The sequence below is a fragment of the Vombatus ursinus genome, unplaced genomic scaffold, assembly GCF_900497805.2.
Source record: "Vombatus ursinus unplaced genomic scaffold, bare-nosed wombat genome assembly UNPS02015066.1, whole genome shotgun sequence".
Classification (NCBI taxonomy): Eukaryota; Metazoa; Chordata; class Mammalia; order Diprotodontia; family Vombatidae; genus Vombatus; species Vombatus ursinus.
Genome location: NW_020954844.1, coordinates 5,519,022 through 5,533,385, shown reverse-complemented (window position 1 = coordinate 5,533,385; position 14,364 = coordinate 5,519,022). Strand labels below are relative to the sequence as shown.

The following is a 14,364-nucleotide window of genomic DNA, read 5'->3' as shown; positions in this document are numbered from 1 at the left end:
GTCCACACTTGGCTCCCTCCAAGTTGTGCCTGGGTCTTCCACCTTTTATGTCTTCATTAGGGGTGGAGGATTAGGGGTGATCAACATGAACATGTTTCAGTGCTGTGCCAGGCAGAGGCCTTGACTTGTGCTGTTCAAGAGCCCACACGTAGCATGCACCAGAACCGAAGGAGAAGGGGATTGTGAAGCTTTGCCTCAGACCAAACCTTGAACTACCCCTGGAGAAAGTATGTCTTGTTGTGGGCACCCAAATCTGATATTACTTACCCTAGAAGTGTTTTAATGTGGGACTCTGGAAGATCAAGAAGCCTTAAGCACCCCCCAAAGAAAGGCTTTTTAATGGTGGAACTTGAGATACAGTCATAAATAACAAGACAGATTTTGGCAAAAAGACTTGCTTGATGACCTAGACATCATTATGTTAATATCCATGCTTCTTACCAGAAAATGTGACTCTTAAGTCCCTCAAAACATGGAATACATTAAATCTATTTATGTTAAACCCATTAATATGGCTTGAAATGACCCTTGGTGATCATCTAGTCTACCCCTTTCTCAATAAAGAAACTGAGGCCTAGAAAGATGAAATAATCTTTACATAGGTGATAAATAGCAGAAAAGGAACTCCAATTCCTATATGCCTTCCACTATCCCACATTGCCTATACCATTCGACTGCAAACGAGGTGGGGTTCATCTCTACTCATTCATTCAAATGATTCTGTGATCTTATCATGGATGTGACTCACTCATGCCTGCCATATTATGGTGGTGGCCTTTCTAACTTTTTCTTTGCTGCCAGTAGAACATATGGGCTAGCCATGGCCTTGTTTCCCACTATGTAACCAGCCTAGCTTCATTTTCCATTGTACATTTCTTTGCTATTATTCTTTACCTAGCTTCTTCTTTGTGACATTGTGGCCACATAGAACCACAATGGCTTGAGTTCTGGACCTAGAATCATGAAGACCTGAGTTCTAATCCTATCTCAGACATTTACTAGCTGTGTGACCTTGGGCAAGACATTTAATTTCTGTTTGCCTCAGTTTCCTCATCTGTAAAATGGGGATAACGATAAAACCTATCTTCCAGAGTTTTGAGAACCAAATGGGATATTTGTAAAGAAATATGTAAACCTTAAAGAGATATGTGAATGCTAACTATTGTTATCCCTCGTCTGTTAGGTATGGCAGCCTACTCATGCTTACCATGTTACTTTCCATTGCCCTCTGAATGATTCTAATTTTTAATTTTTCAGAGACCAATGACCAATGACTCAGAGTTCAGAACCAGAAGGGCCATTAGAGGTCATTAGAAGTTTAGTACCCTTAGTTTAGAGATGAGGAACTGAGGCATAGAGCAGGGAAGAAACCTAATCAAGGTCACGCAGGCAGCAGAAAGCAGCAATGAGTCACAATTCAGAGGCACTCTGATTTCCTTCAATGGAACCATGCTGCCTCCATGGCATTATTAATCTTGCTAGGCAGATTAATAGTGAGAATGGCATAATCAAAATTACAGGAAGATATTTAACACACCTAAGAGAATAAGCCATTCTCAAACACTTTAGATGGACCATTTATACACACACATAATTAATATGCTAATTACAAATCAACCTAATCTAGTTAATGAAGCAGGTCCCCCAGGTTCATTCCCACTTCCTCCTTTAAGATCCTTTTTAGCTCTAACATGATAGGACCCTATAATCCTAATTATCTTCAGGTCTTTTATTCTGAGCCCATCCAACTTTTTGGTGCTTTTCCTAACTTGTGAGTAAGAATGCCTACTGCAGGGAAAAAAAAAGCACTCATCTTTTCATATGTGGCTAACTCAAAAAAAGCAACAGTATGAGTAAGCTACAATTTGACATGCAATTAGTTAACTGCATATGCATACAGCTATTTGTGAGGACTGTTTGGGTGGACTTGCTATATGTGTGGGTGTCTATGTTTAAAACATAAAGAACTGAGCAATCTCAGAGTTGGAAGAGACTTTGGAGGCCATTTAGTTTAACTTCTGCCTGAAAAAAGGATCCCTTTTACCTCAAAATGGACAAGTCATCATCTCCTTTTAGCCTTTAATTAAAGGTTTTCACCGAGGGGGAACTCAGCCCCTCATGAAGTAGGTCATTCCACTTTCAAATATCAGGATTGAGAATTTTTTTCCCCCAAATTACTGCATTTTCTGTGCATCTCTGTGGAAGGTAGGAAAAGATAATTTCACCAAAAGATCTGTCATTTTGGTGCACTGCAAAGCAGGCAGTGGATATTAAAAAGGCAAAAAGAGGTGGGCCCATTATCTTTCTCCTTTAGCATGAGTGACTCCATCTTTAAATTAAACTTCATGTCAGTGTAAAATGAGCAATTATGTCCACCCACTGTTTGCCTATGATTCCCTCCTTCCCCAATCCCCTTCTAGCCATTGAGTAAAACTAAGCTGACAGGCTTTCCCCCTTCCAAGGCCAACTACAGATTAATAAGGCCCTGCAATATCTACAAGACTGATACTTATGGCCTCCCATCTCTCTCTCTCTCTCTCTCTCTCTCTCTCTCTCTCTCTCTCTTATTCCTATATATGTGAGTATGACCATGTGTATGTATGTATGTATGTGTAGGAAATTGTTTTAGAGCACATGTGGCTCATGGAAAAAAGCTATCAGTAAAAAAAAAAGTAAATAAATAAAAGAAAAAAAAGAAAAGAATTTTTTAAAAAAAGAAAAAGTTATCAGTAACTAATCCCCCTCTCCTTTGGCTTCCACTAACAACAACAATAACAACAAAATTGATCCGCATGGCAAATTTTCAAACTGTGATTCTTTTATCACAACAATCTCACATCTGACCACCTGAGTTCAAAAGTACAATTAATTTGCATTTGTTGAGCTCCTGCTATTTGAGGGGCACTGCACTGTCCAAGGTGCTTGGATTAAAGACACAAACCAACCCTCCCTCCCCCCAGTCCTGACTATAATGTTTAATACCTATGTCAACTTTGGTCATGTCATTTCCTTCTTGTGATCTTTTCATCTGGAACATGAGGGACCTAGAGTAGAAATCTCTCAAATTCTTCCCAGATCTAAATTGATAATATAATTAAGTGTTAGAGGAGAGAGAGAGAAAGAGAGAGAGAGAGAGAGAGAGAGAGAGAGAGAATTAATTCTGGAGTCAGGAATATCTGAATTCAAATCCTGCCTCAGACTCTTACTAGCTGGGCATCTCCCTTAGCTTCTCTCAGTCTCAGTTTTCTTATCTGTAAAATGGGGACCATAAAAACACTTTCCAGGGGTGTTGTGAGGATTGAATGAGTTAACATAAGCTTTGCAAACCTCACATCACTTTAGAAACAGTAGCTATTATCATAAAATATAGGATGATTTTAGGTTATGAAATATTTTGTAGGTGTTTCATTATATCTTCACAGACAATCTTACAAGTCAAGTAATACCATTACATCCCATGTTACAGATGAGGAAACTGAGTCTCAGAGATGGAAATCAGTTTGTCCAAAGTTAGATGATTAGCCGTAAGGGGCAAAACTAGAAATCAAACTCAAGTCTTCTGGCTACAAGTGCAGGGCTCATTCCACTCTGCAGGGTGCTGAGTTATCAACATCCCTGATTCTTCTGTTGTTAAGTGAATTGTTTTTCTCTCTCAAGACGTAAAGATGAAAAGTGCTTCTAATCTCGTCATTGCATCTGTCAGCAGAATTTACCAACTAGCTGTAATTGTTCCTGGGAACATCAGAAAACAGTGGGGAATGATCAGAGATGATTGTCTGGGTCCACAATGGAAACACAATCTCTTTTTTGAACCAGATTTCCCCCACACACTCCCACCCTCTTTCCTTGTACTTTCATTTAATAAAGTAAAAGAACAAAATCCCCCTTTTTTCCTCTTTCTTTTAATATTCGAATATCAGGAAAATACAGATTGTTAGACTTTTGAAGGAATATTAACATTTTTGGTAGAGAAGAAAAAAAATATTTCAAGTCTTGGAAAATTCTCATAGGATTGATAGAGAAGACCACCTTTCATACCTGTGTGATGAATCATAGCTTCTACAGTTTCAAAGGGCCTTTAAGATCATCTAAGATCCTTTTATATATGAGGGAAAAGGGTCTGGAGAGGGATATGTCCAATGTTACATATGTAGTAGAACTGGGATCTGACCTGAAGACTTCCTTCTATACCATGAAAACTAGGTGTGGCAATGTATAGAATGCTGCTTTTAGAATCAGGAGGCCTGAATTCAAATCCTACCTTACTAGATGTGTAACCTTGGGTAAGCCACCTAATATCTCTGTGCCTCAGTTTCCTCATATGCAAAATGAGGGAGTTTATTGAACTTAATTGCCTCTTAACTTGCTTCTAGCTCCAAATCCACGATCATAACCTATATGTCATTTCATGTATCATGCTTCCTCCCAAAAATATCCTGGTCTTATTAATAGAACTGTGACTCAGAATTATGGTACCTTGGTCCAAATCAATAGAGATGCAGGAGAGGCAGAAAGGGTCATCACCACCATCAAAGTTCCTTTTCATTTCATTTTAATGCAGAGTTTTCAGACCCTTATTGTACAGGCAATCCATCACTGTCAGGCATAGCCACGACAGCATGATTATCAAGTACCTTGGGACCAATGAGTGATGTCAGCATAACCCTGGAGTGATGACAGCCCAGACTATCAGGGAGAGAGATTCACTTCCTTCTTTCATGAATGCCAGCTGCTATAGGAAATGCATTTCCTCCTCATACTGTTTCTATGTTTCTCCTGGTTCTCCATCAGCCCTTGCTGCCTTTGAGTCCCACAGCCCCAAGCACTCCCCCAGTCCCCCTTCATTCTTGGCCACCTGAGACAAAACCCTGGTGGCGACATGCCAGTTATGGCTCTGCTTATTAGCAACAAAACTTGATGCATGCCATAGGGGCAGAAAACAAGTGATGGAGAAGCACTCTGTATCTGTGTGAGCTGGGAGCTGAGAATAATGCCCTGGTTACATGCAGATTTTTTCCCTATGGAGAGAAGCAACGATGTGTGCCAAAAGGGACCCTGAACACCCACTAGCTTTCAATATTCATGACCATAGTACAGTGGGCCTTTAAGGATTAATCTTCCTATTTACCTGTCCTCTTGACTCCCATCCTGGTACAGGCCCTAATTACCAAGCTACCCTAGACTACTACAACAGCTTCCTAATAATAGAATGCTGAATGGCATTTTGCTAAGAGTTTTTTTTTAAACAAATATCTCATTTTATCCTCACGACAGCTCAGGGATTTAGGCGCTATTATTATCCCCATTTGCAGCTAGGTGGGTAGATTGCTGCACCTGGAATCAGAAAACCTCGAGCTCAAATCTGCCTTAGACACTTACTAGCTGCATGACCCTGGGGAAGTCATTTAACTCTGTTTGCCTTGGTTTCCTTAACTGTAAAATGAGGATAATAACAGTACTTATGTTGAAAGGTTGTTATAAAAATAAATGAGATATTATTTATAAAGTACCTGGCACAATGCCTGGCACATAGTAGGTATTTTATAAATATTTATACCTTACCTTCCCCTTTTATAATTGAGGAAACTGAGGCTGATGGCTAATTAATTTGTCCAGAGTCACACGGGTAGTAAGCAGTTGAGACCAGATTTAATAATAATAATAATAGCTAATGTTTATATAGAACTTACAATGTGACAGGTACTGTACCAGGAACTTTACATTTATTATCTCATTTGATTCTTTTTTTGGGGGGGGGCTAAGCAATGGGGTTAAGTGACTTGCCCAAGGTCACACAGCTAGTAAATGTCAAGTGTCTGAGGCCGGATTTGAACTCAGTTCCTCTTGACTCCAGAACCAGTGCTCTATCAACTGCACCATCTAGTTGCCCCGATCTCATTTGATTCTTACAACAATCTTTGGAGGTAGGTGATATTTTTGCTTCCATTTTGCAGATGAGGAAACTCAGGCAAACAGAGATTAAGTGACTTGTTCCAGGTCACACAGCAAGTACATCTCTGAGGCTTGATGTGAAGCCAGGTCTTCCTGACTCTAGGCCCAGCACTTTATCTGCTACTCAGCCAACTGCCTCTGATAACCCCCTCTGTTTTTCTGCCTGTTGAAATACTACCTTTTCTTTTCAGCCCAACTCAAATGCTTCCTCTTCCATGTAGCCTTCTCTCATTATCCAAACAGATATAACATTTTATATATTAATAATTTCTAGCATTTACATAGCACTTTGCAGGTAACAAGATGGTTAACATGTGTTATCTCATTGAAGTCCCCAACTTTAAGAGACTCAATACTGCAGATATTATTGTCCCCATTTTGCAGATGATGCAATAGAGTCTCAGAGAGGTTAAGTGACTTGAATAGCAATTGTCAGAGTCTGGATTCAAGTGCAAAACTCCATGACTGTAGGTTCAGCACTCTATCTGCTAACATCATGCTTGATTCGTCTCGGAGAATACTTAGTTGGATCCTCTCTTATATGTTCCTTCACTCTGGTTCCAAACCATTCCACTTGTAAGTAGACAAGGAGGGGGAGGGTGTATTGTAGAGATCTCTGGACTCAGAGTCAAGGATCACAGGATTTAGAGCAGGAAGCCACCTTGGGAGCCATCCAGCCCACCCCACTTCCTTCATTTTACAAATAAGGTAATGGATGTTTCCGGATGTTAAGGATTTTCTCCAAGGTCACATAAGTAGTAAATGGTATAGTTGATTTTGGAAATCAGATCTTCTCTTTCCACTATAACACATGCTTCCCTTCTCTAAGTAACTTTAGTTTGGATCTGACTCTAACAGTATATCCTTGGGAGCTCAGGCTCTTTGAACCTATTTCCTCACCCGCAAAATGGGATAATATCTGTCTCTCAGTATCGTTGTGAGGAACGAGCTCTGTACATCCCAAAGCTCCACACATACGTCAGGAGTTACTCCTATTTTGTATCATAGCTAAGTATGTATTTGTCATATGACTCTGTCAGCTTGTTTCCTCCATCTGGTAGGAGGCATGTTTCATTTGATTATTGCATCTTCTTTAGAAAGTAGGACTGTGCTCTGTATTTGTTGTTGTTCAGTTGTTTCAGTCATTTCTGACTCTTCATGACCCTGTGAACCCATGTGGTTTGCTTGCAAATATACTGCAGTGGTTTGTCATTTCCTTCTGTATTTTTATGTAATCAAAATTATATATTTTACATTTTTAATGCTCTCTATACTTTTGTTGGTCCTAAATTCTTTTCATACCCATAAATCTAACAGATAAACTATTCCATGCTCTCTTAATTTGCTTATGGTATCACCCTTTAAGTGTAAATCATGTACCCATTTTGACCTTATTTTGGTATACAGTGTGAGAAGTTGGTCTATACCTAGTTAATTCAGAAATTAAGTGACTTGTCCGAGGTCACACAACTGGGAAGTTTCTGAGTCTGAATTTGAACTCAGGGCTTCCTGACTCCAAGGCCAGCATTCTGAACACTGTGCTACCTAGCTGCCAGTGCTCTATAGAGTAGAAGATTAACAAATGTGTGTTGAATTTCTTTGAACTTCATCTAATCTGGAACTGATTCTCCTATTATGAAAGTATTGAGGTCACCTTCAAGTAGCTACAGAATCTCTTTGCAGAAGAGAACCTTGGACAGAGCCTTGGTGGATACCCATAGTTAACAGGCCTATGGTGTTTTGGAAATCTTAAGGGGTTATGTCAAATTTTACTGTTATGTTAAAATTTAGTGAAATGAATGAATGAATGATTTAGAGTCTAACAAGTTACATTAGTGTGGAATAGTAGAAACTGCAGAAACTTGATTCATAATCCCAACTCTCAATATGAGTTTGAGTAATCTACTTCTCCTCCCTAGGTCTTAGTCTCCTCATCTGTAAAATGAGAGGGTTGGATTGCATTTACTTTGAGGGTACCTGCAGCTCTAAATCTGATGATTTTATAACTTGCTTAAAAGAAGTATTTTTATGTCCAGAAAAAAAATAATTACTACTTTAAATCTCAGATAGCCAAGTAAAGGAGATAATATCCTAACAGATGATGAATTTATCCTAGATGACTATATATATAGCCAATAACTTAACTGTTTTTTTTTCTGTCAAATTGGTCTTAATCATTTGATTTCATGGTAGCCCTCTGAACAATATAGCTCTACATCCTTAGACTGGTTAAGTTGCCAAGATGAGTCAAAGTATAGGAATGGTGATCTTACATTTAGGCATGACTGGAGTTGGCTGTTTAGGAGCCCAGTCTTTGGTTGTATTGCTTGAAAAATGGAGATCTTAATACAGAAAGCCAGGGACCAAGCTGCTTATCTTTGGAGGAATTATCCTTTTCATAAATTTGGATCTGGAAAGGACCTTAGAGGTCATTTCACCCAATACCATCTTGCTTGACCTAACAGGATACCATTTAGTTCAGCCTGTTACCTCTTAATGAGTTGGAATGATTAACTGATCTTTTGTAACCCTAATGATGCTTTTGCTCAGCCATTTTCAGTCCTGCCTGACTCCTCATGACCCCACTTAGGGTTTTCTTGGCAAGGATACTAGAATGGTTTACCATTTCCTTCTCCAGCTCATTTTATAGATTAGGAACTGAGGCAAACAGGGTTAAATAACTTGCCCAGGGTCACACAGCTAATAAATGTCTGAGGTCAGATTTGAACTTAGGAATATTACTCTTCCTAAATCCAGGCTCAGCACTCTATTCACTGTACCACCTAGTTGCCCCTCTAACCTTAATCGGTAGGGCAAGTTATCGAAGCCTATCATTGTCATCTCTGTTCCCACCTCACTAGCCTTGCTGCTCCCTTCCTTCCTTCCTTTCCCAAGCCCAAAGACTTCAGAGCTACTCCAGCCCAACTTTCTTCCAATTCATGTATTCTGTCTACAATATCCTCGAAAAGTAGTTATCTGAAATCAGTTCAGAATCACCATCACCTCCTCAAAATGCCCATTCTCTTATTCCACTCCACTTTCTTTTTTTAAATTTATTTTTAGTTTTCAACAATCATTTCAATAAGCTTTTGAGTTTCAAATTGTCTCCCCCTCCCTCCCCAAGATGGCATGCAATCCGATATAGGCTCTATATACACATTTCTATTAAACATATTTTCACATTACTGATGTTGTAAGGAAGAATTAGAACCAATAGGAGGAACCACCAGAAAGAGGAAACAAAGCACAACAGAAGAACAAAATAGCAAATAATATGCTTCTATCTGCATTCAAACTCCATAGTTTTTTCTCTGGATGTGGATAGCATTTTCCATCATGAGACTTTTGGAGATGTCTTAGATCCTTGCATTGCTGAGAAGGACTAAGTCTATCAAAGTTAGTCATTGTGCAATGTGATTGTTACTGTGTACAACATTCTTCTGGTTCTGCTCACTTCACTCAACATCAATCCATACAGGTCTTTGCCAGATTTTCTGCAGTTCATTTGCTCATCATTTCTTATAGCACAATAATATTCCATTACATTCATATACCACAACTTATTCAGTCATTCCCCAATTGATGGGCATCCCCTCAATTTCCAATTCTTTGCCACCACAGAAGGAACTGCTATAAATATTTTTGTACATGTGGCTCCTTTTCCCATTTTTATGATCTCTTTGAGATACAGCCGTAGAAGTGCCATTGCTGGGTCAAAGGGTATGCACCGTTTTATAGTCCTTTGGGCTCAGTTCCAAATTGTTCTCCAAAATGGTTGGATCAATTCACAACTCAAACAACACTGCATTAATGTTCCAATTTTCCCACATCTTCTCCAACATTTATCAATTTGTCACTTCCCTGTTCTGTCATGTTAGCCAATCTGATAGGTGTGATGTGGTACCTCAGGGTTGTTCTGATTTGCAATTCTCTAATCGATAGTGATTTAGAGCATATTTTTAATATGACTAGAGATAGCTTTAATTTCTTCATCTGAAAACTGCCAGCCCATTCCACTTTCAAAACAAGCTCTGAAAACCTCCATTCACACTAAGGTATAAATAACTGACAATAATAATCACCCAGCATGATTTGTATTTTATCTGGGATTGTGGGATTCTGAGGAAATGGGTTTAAATCCTGTCTATACCACTTGGGACTTATGTGACCTTGGGCCAGGCACTTTACTTCTCAGCCTCAATTTCTTCATCTGTAAAATGAGAAGATGGAATTATATGACATATATGGGCCCTTCTAGCTCTCAGTCAATGACCCCAAAGCCAGCATGGTGCTTTGGATAAAGATCTGGCCTCTAAAGCAGGAGTACCTATTCCTGTCCAGGAGATAGATTGATTTTTTTTGATCCCAAGTAAGTTATTTAAATTCTAAGTTATGTAAACAACTTGCTAAGATTATAAATAGCAGAAAAGGCTTTGACCTGCACTGGGAGAGGTAATTTCCTTAACTGGGAATTCCTAAGAACAACAAAATCTCAGGTCTATTTCCTATCTCTATGCTCTTTAAAGCATTGAGCCTCAAATGTGGAATTTCAGTATATATAGTATATAAGGAAATTGTGGGACAAAGGATATTGTAAAATGTAAGACCAGCTCATCCTGAAAGCCCCTTATAGCATGATCCCCCCTTAAAGAGAAACAGTTGCAACACAACCTGGGGCTTATCTGTTCTTTGAACTTATAGTATGGTACACGCTTGACTATCCAGGTAACAGCCAACATTGGAATGTGCCCTACTATTTGAAAGACAGATTGGTGCAGTAGATAGAGTGTTGCACTTGGACTCAGAAAGAGCTAGGTTAGAATGCTATACCTGACACTTATTAGTCATGTGACCCTGGACAAATATCTTAAATTCTCAGTACTAAGTGTCCTCTACATGTTGAAAAATAAGCATGAGGGAGCACCTTCCTGAAAGAGTTGTTGTAAGGTCCAAATGAGACATTGTATATCAAACATCATAGAAATTTTAGTTATAATTATGATCACAAGTATGAATTCAGGCAATTGAGGCTGTAGGATTACCCCCCCCCTTGAAGGAATGAGTGATTTGGAGGTACAGTACTACTTAAGTGATACTAGTTAGAATAAAATGATCTATAAGATTCTTCCAGCTATGATCCTGTGATATTTAACCAGGATGGAGAAGATGATGCTATGAGAAAAGATCAAAGAAACACATTCAGTCTAGATGAGGGAAGACTTAGTGGGGAAATCATGGCAGTTCCTAATATTTCATGAGACAGTAAGTGTAGAGCAAGAAGGACCTTAGAAACCATCTAGTTCTCACTTTTCATTTTACATATGAAGAAAATGATGTCCAGGAAAGTTAGGTGTGTCCAAGATGACATAGGTAGTAAGCAGTCAAGATGGGTTTCAAATTCAGGTCTTCTGAAACAAGATCCTTATCTCCTTCCACTATAAAAGGGCTGTCATACGGAAGAGGGTTTAGGCGTGTTCTGCCTATTCTCTCAGGGCAAAATTAGGAACAATGAGTAGAAATTACAGAGAGACTCACTGTAAAGTTTCTGAATGAATAATTAAATGCATCATCTAAAAGTAGTATGGGTTATCTTAGGGTCTTGAAAAATGATGGTTCCCCTATCCCTACAAATCTGAATGACAACTTGTTAGACATGTGAATCATATTCTTTTTCTAGTTTGACTTTCACCCAATGGCCTCTAAGATCATTTTTAAATCTGATGGTGGTCTTTCATGTTCTTTGGGTCTGACCATCACCCAATGGTCACTATTTCCATCCCCCTTTTTATTTCATTTTGGATAACTATAGTTTGAATAAAGTATTTAAAAGTCTAACTTACAATATGCAATGATCAATGACTTTTTTTTTAAAGGAAGAGGACATGGGGCAATTCAATTTTAAATGATTCTATTCAGCCAGTGCTTGCCTCTGCAGCCATGCCAGTGTGCAGAGAGACAGAAGGTCCCTTTCCTGGGAAGGTATTAAATTCAATAAAACCCCATGATGTGGGCAGCTGCTGGCATCCTTAATAAGCCCTTAATAAGCCTGTCTCACCCTCTTCCTCTCTGTCTGCAGACTCCTGAAGAATTAGAAGATGATTCAGACTTTGAGCAGGAAGACTATGACGTTCGCAGCCGGACCAGTGTGCAGACTGAGGATGACCAGCTCATTGCTGGACAGAGTGCACGGGTAAGTAAAAAGCCAAGACCTTGACCCACTCTTGAAGGACTTTTAGGAAAAATGCTATATTCTCAATGGCAAGCCGTCCTGATCTCTCAGAGATCTCTTGGCTGGGTACAGATGATACCACAATGTTTGGGTTTCTTTCAATCATTCATTTTTTTTTCCCCAATTGAGATAAAGAACACTTTCAAACACGGGGAATTAATAAAAGTTAAATAGAACTGTCAATCAATACAACATATTCTTATACTCCTAAAATTTTAATGGGATAAATTATCTCAATCTCTAGTTATTCTAAGTAACACGGGAACAGGAGTAGAGTTAGCACTGTGTCCCACCCATTGCCATCATCCTTTGTATATCCATTGTACCAGTATTACATGTAAGAGCAGCTTCATTGAATATAATGTAACTCAAATGTGATTGAGTTGTAGATATGCTAAGGCTCTCTGATGATATTTGTATTAAAAGGGATAATGTTCAAATGATGAATGCCTATTTGGTTTACTCTTAAAGGAGGACTGTGTCTGCAATGGGCAGGCTTGATTGATTGCTAATTGATTGATTATAGTGATGGACTGGAGACTGGAAGGTTGGAGACTATTGGAAAGCAGGTGAAGGAGACAGTGGCTGTAACGGCCCTGATTTTAGAGTCAGAGGAGATTTCAATTTATTTCTCTGATGCTTACTATCTGGGAGATCTTGGGCAAGACACAACATCTCAGAACCTTAGTTTCATCATGTGAAGTGAGGGGTTAGGCTAGATGACCTCTGAGGTTCATTCCAGTTTGACATTTATGCTCCTATAAACTCAGGTTCTTGAAAGTATGTAGTGAAGGCAGGATAGATTGACATTTAGAGAGTTGGGGTGACTCAGAGAAGCTGAGAAAAGACCTATTGAGCTCAGAAAAGACAGAAAAATTCTGAAGCAGAGTCAAGAGATGATGCAAAGTTGAGGTTTGGAGGTTTTGGGGGGAGAAATTTAAAAGACTTGAAACTGGTGTGCTCCTGGGTTCAAGATTTAAAGGACTTGCTTCATCACCAATTAAGTTTTATTTTTTTACATTTTTATTTAAAGTTTTTAGTTCCGAATTCCATCTCTCCCTCCCTTCTCTCTCCCCTCCATGAGACAGTAAGCAATCAGATATATGTTATACATGTGAAATTATGTAAAATATTTCCATATTAGTCATTTTGTACAAGAAGACTCAGATAAAAGAAAAAAAGTGAAAGAAAGGAAGTGAAAAATAGTATGCTTCAGTCTGTATTCAAACAGTATCGATTCTTATTCTGGAGGCAGATAGTATGCTTCATCATTAATCCTTTGGGATTGTCTCAGATCATTGTATTGCTGAGAATAGCCAAGTAAGTCATTCACAGTTCTTCATCAAACAATATTACACAAAAAACTTTTTTTATTGTTATATAATCAAAATTATATATTTTAAATTTTAATATTCTCCATACCTTCTTTGGTTCTAAATTCTTCTCATATCCATAAATCTGACAGATAAATTATTCCATGATCTCTTAATTTGCTTATGGTATCACCTTTTAAGTGTAAATCATGTACCCATTTGACTTTATTTTGGTATACCTTGTGAGATGTTGGTCTATACCTAGTTTCTGTCATATTGTTTTCCAATTTTCCCAGCAGTTGAGTGTGTCATATACTAAATTACCATGGTCATTTATTATAATGTAATTTGTAGCTAATATGTTCCACTATATGTTCCACTGATCTACTAGTCAATTTCTTACCCAATACCAATCTCCTTACTCTATCTGTACCTTAATAATGGATGTCCCTTATAGTGTCTTTTCTCAACTCTACTTCCTTGTAGGAGATGCTGTTCCTCCTCAGCTCTTCTTCCTGAGTTAGGTTACCCTGACTTCCTTCAAGTCTCCCTCCAAAAAAAGATCTGAATTTATGTAGGGCAGGAACTGGTTTTCCCTTTTATTGTACCCTAACACTTAATTGAGTCTTAATAAATGCTTACTGAGTTGACCTGACTCCAGTCTGCTACAGTACATGACTCACACACTGTCAATATGCCACTCTAACCTATTCCCTTCCTAATGGACCCCCAATTCCTGCCATCTAGCATTTCCATACTTGATGAAAACTACATGTCCTTACCATCACTTCCCATCTGTTTGTTCCTATTTGGATCATTTCCACTTCTTCTCAATCCCAAGCCAACTGTTCTTCATTCTCACAGCCTGTG

General features: G+C 38.7%; 1 protein-coding gene across 1 annotated transcript in view; it reads left to right on the top strand.

The window, feature by feature from the left end:
• The window catches only part of CTNNA2 (catenin alpha 2), a 1,364,056-nt gene that overhangs the window by 1,259,910 nt on the left and 89,782 nt on the right, over window positions 1–14,364 (top strand). Inside the window, exon 14 of the mRNA XM_027846144.1 lies at window positions 12,029–12,142. Within this exon, the coding sequence (XP_027701945.1) occupies window positions 12,029–12,142 (114 nt within the window). The remainder of the gene's footprint in view (window positions 1–12,028; window positions 12,143–14,364) is intronic.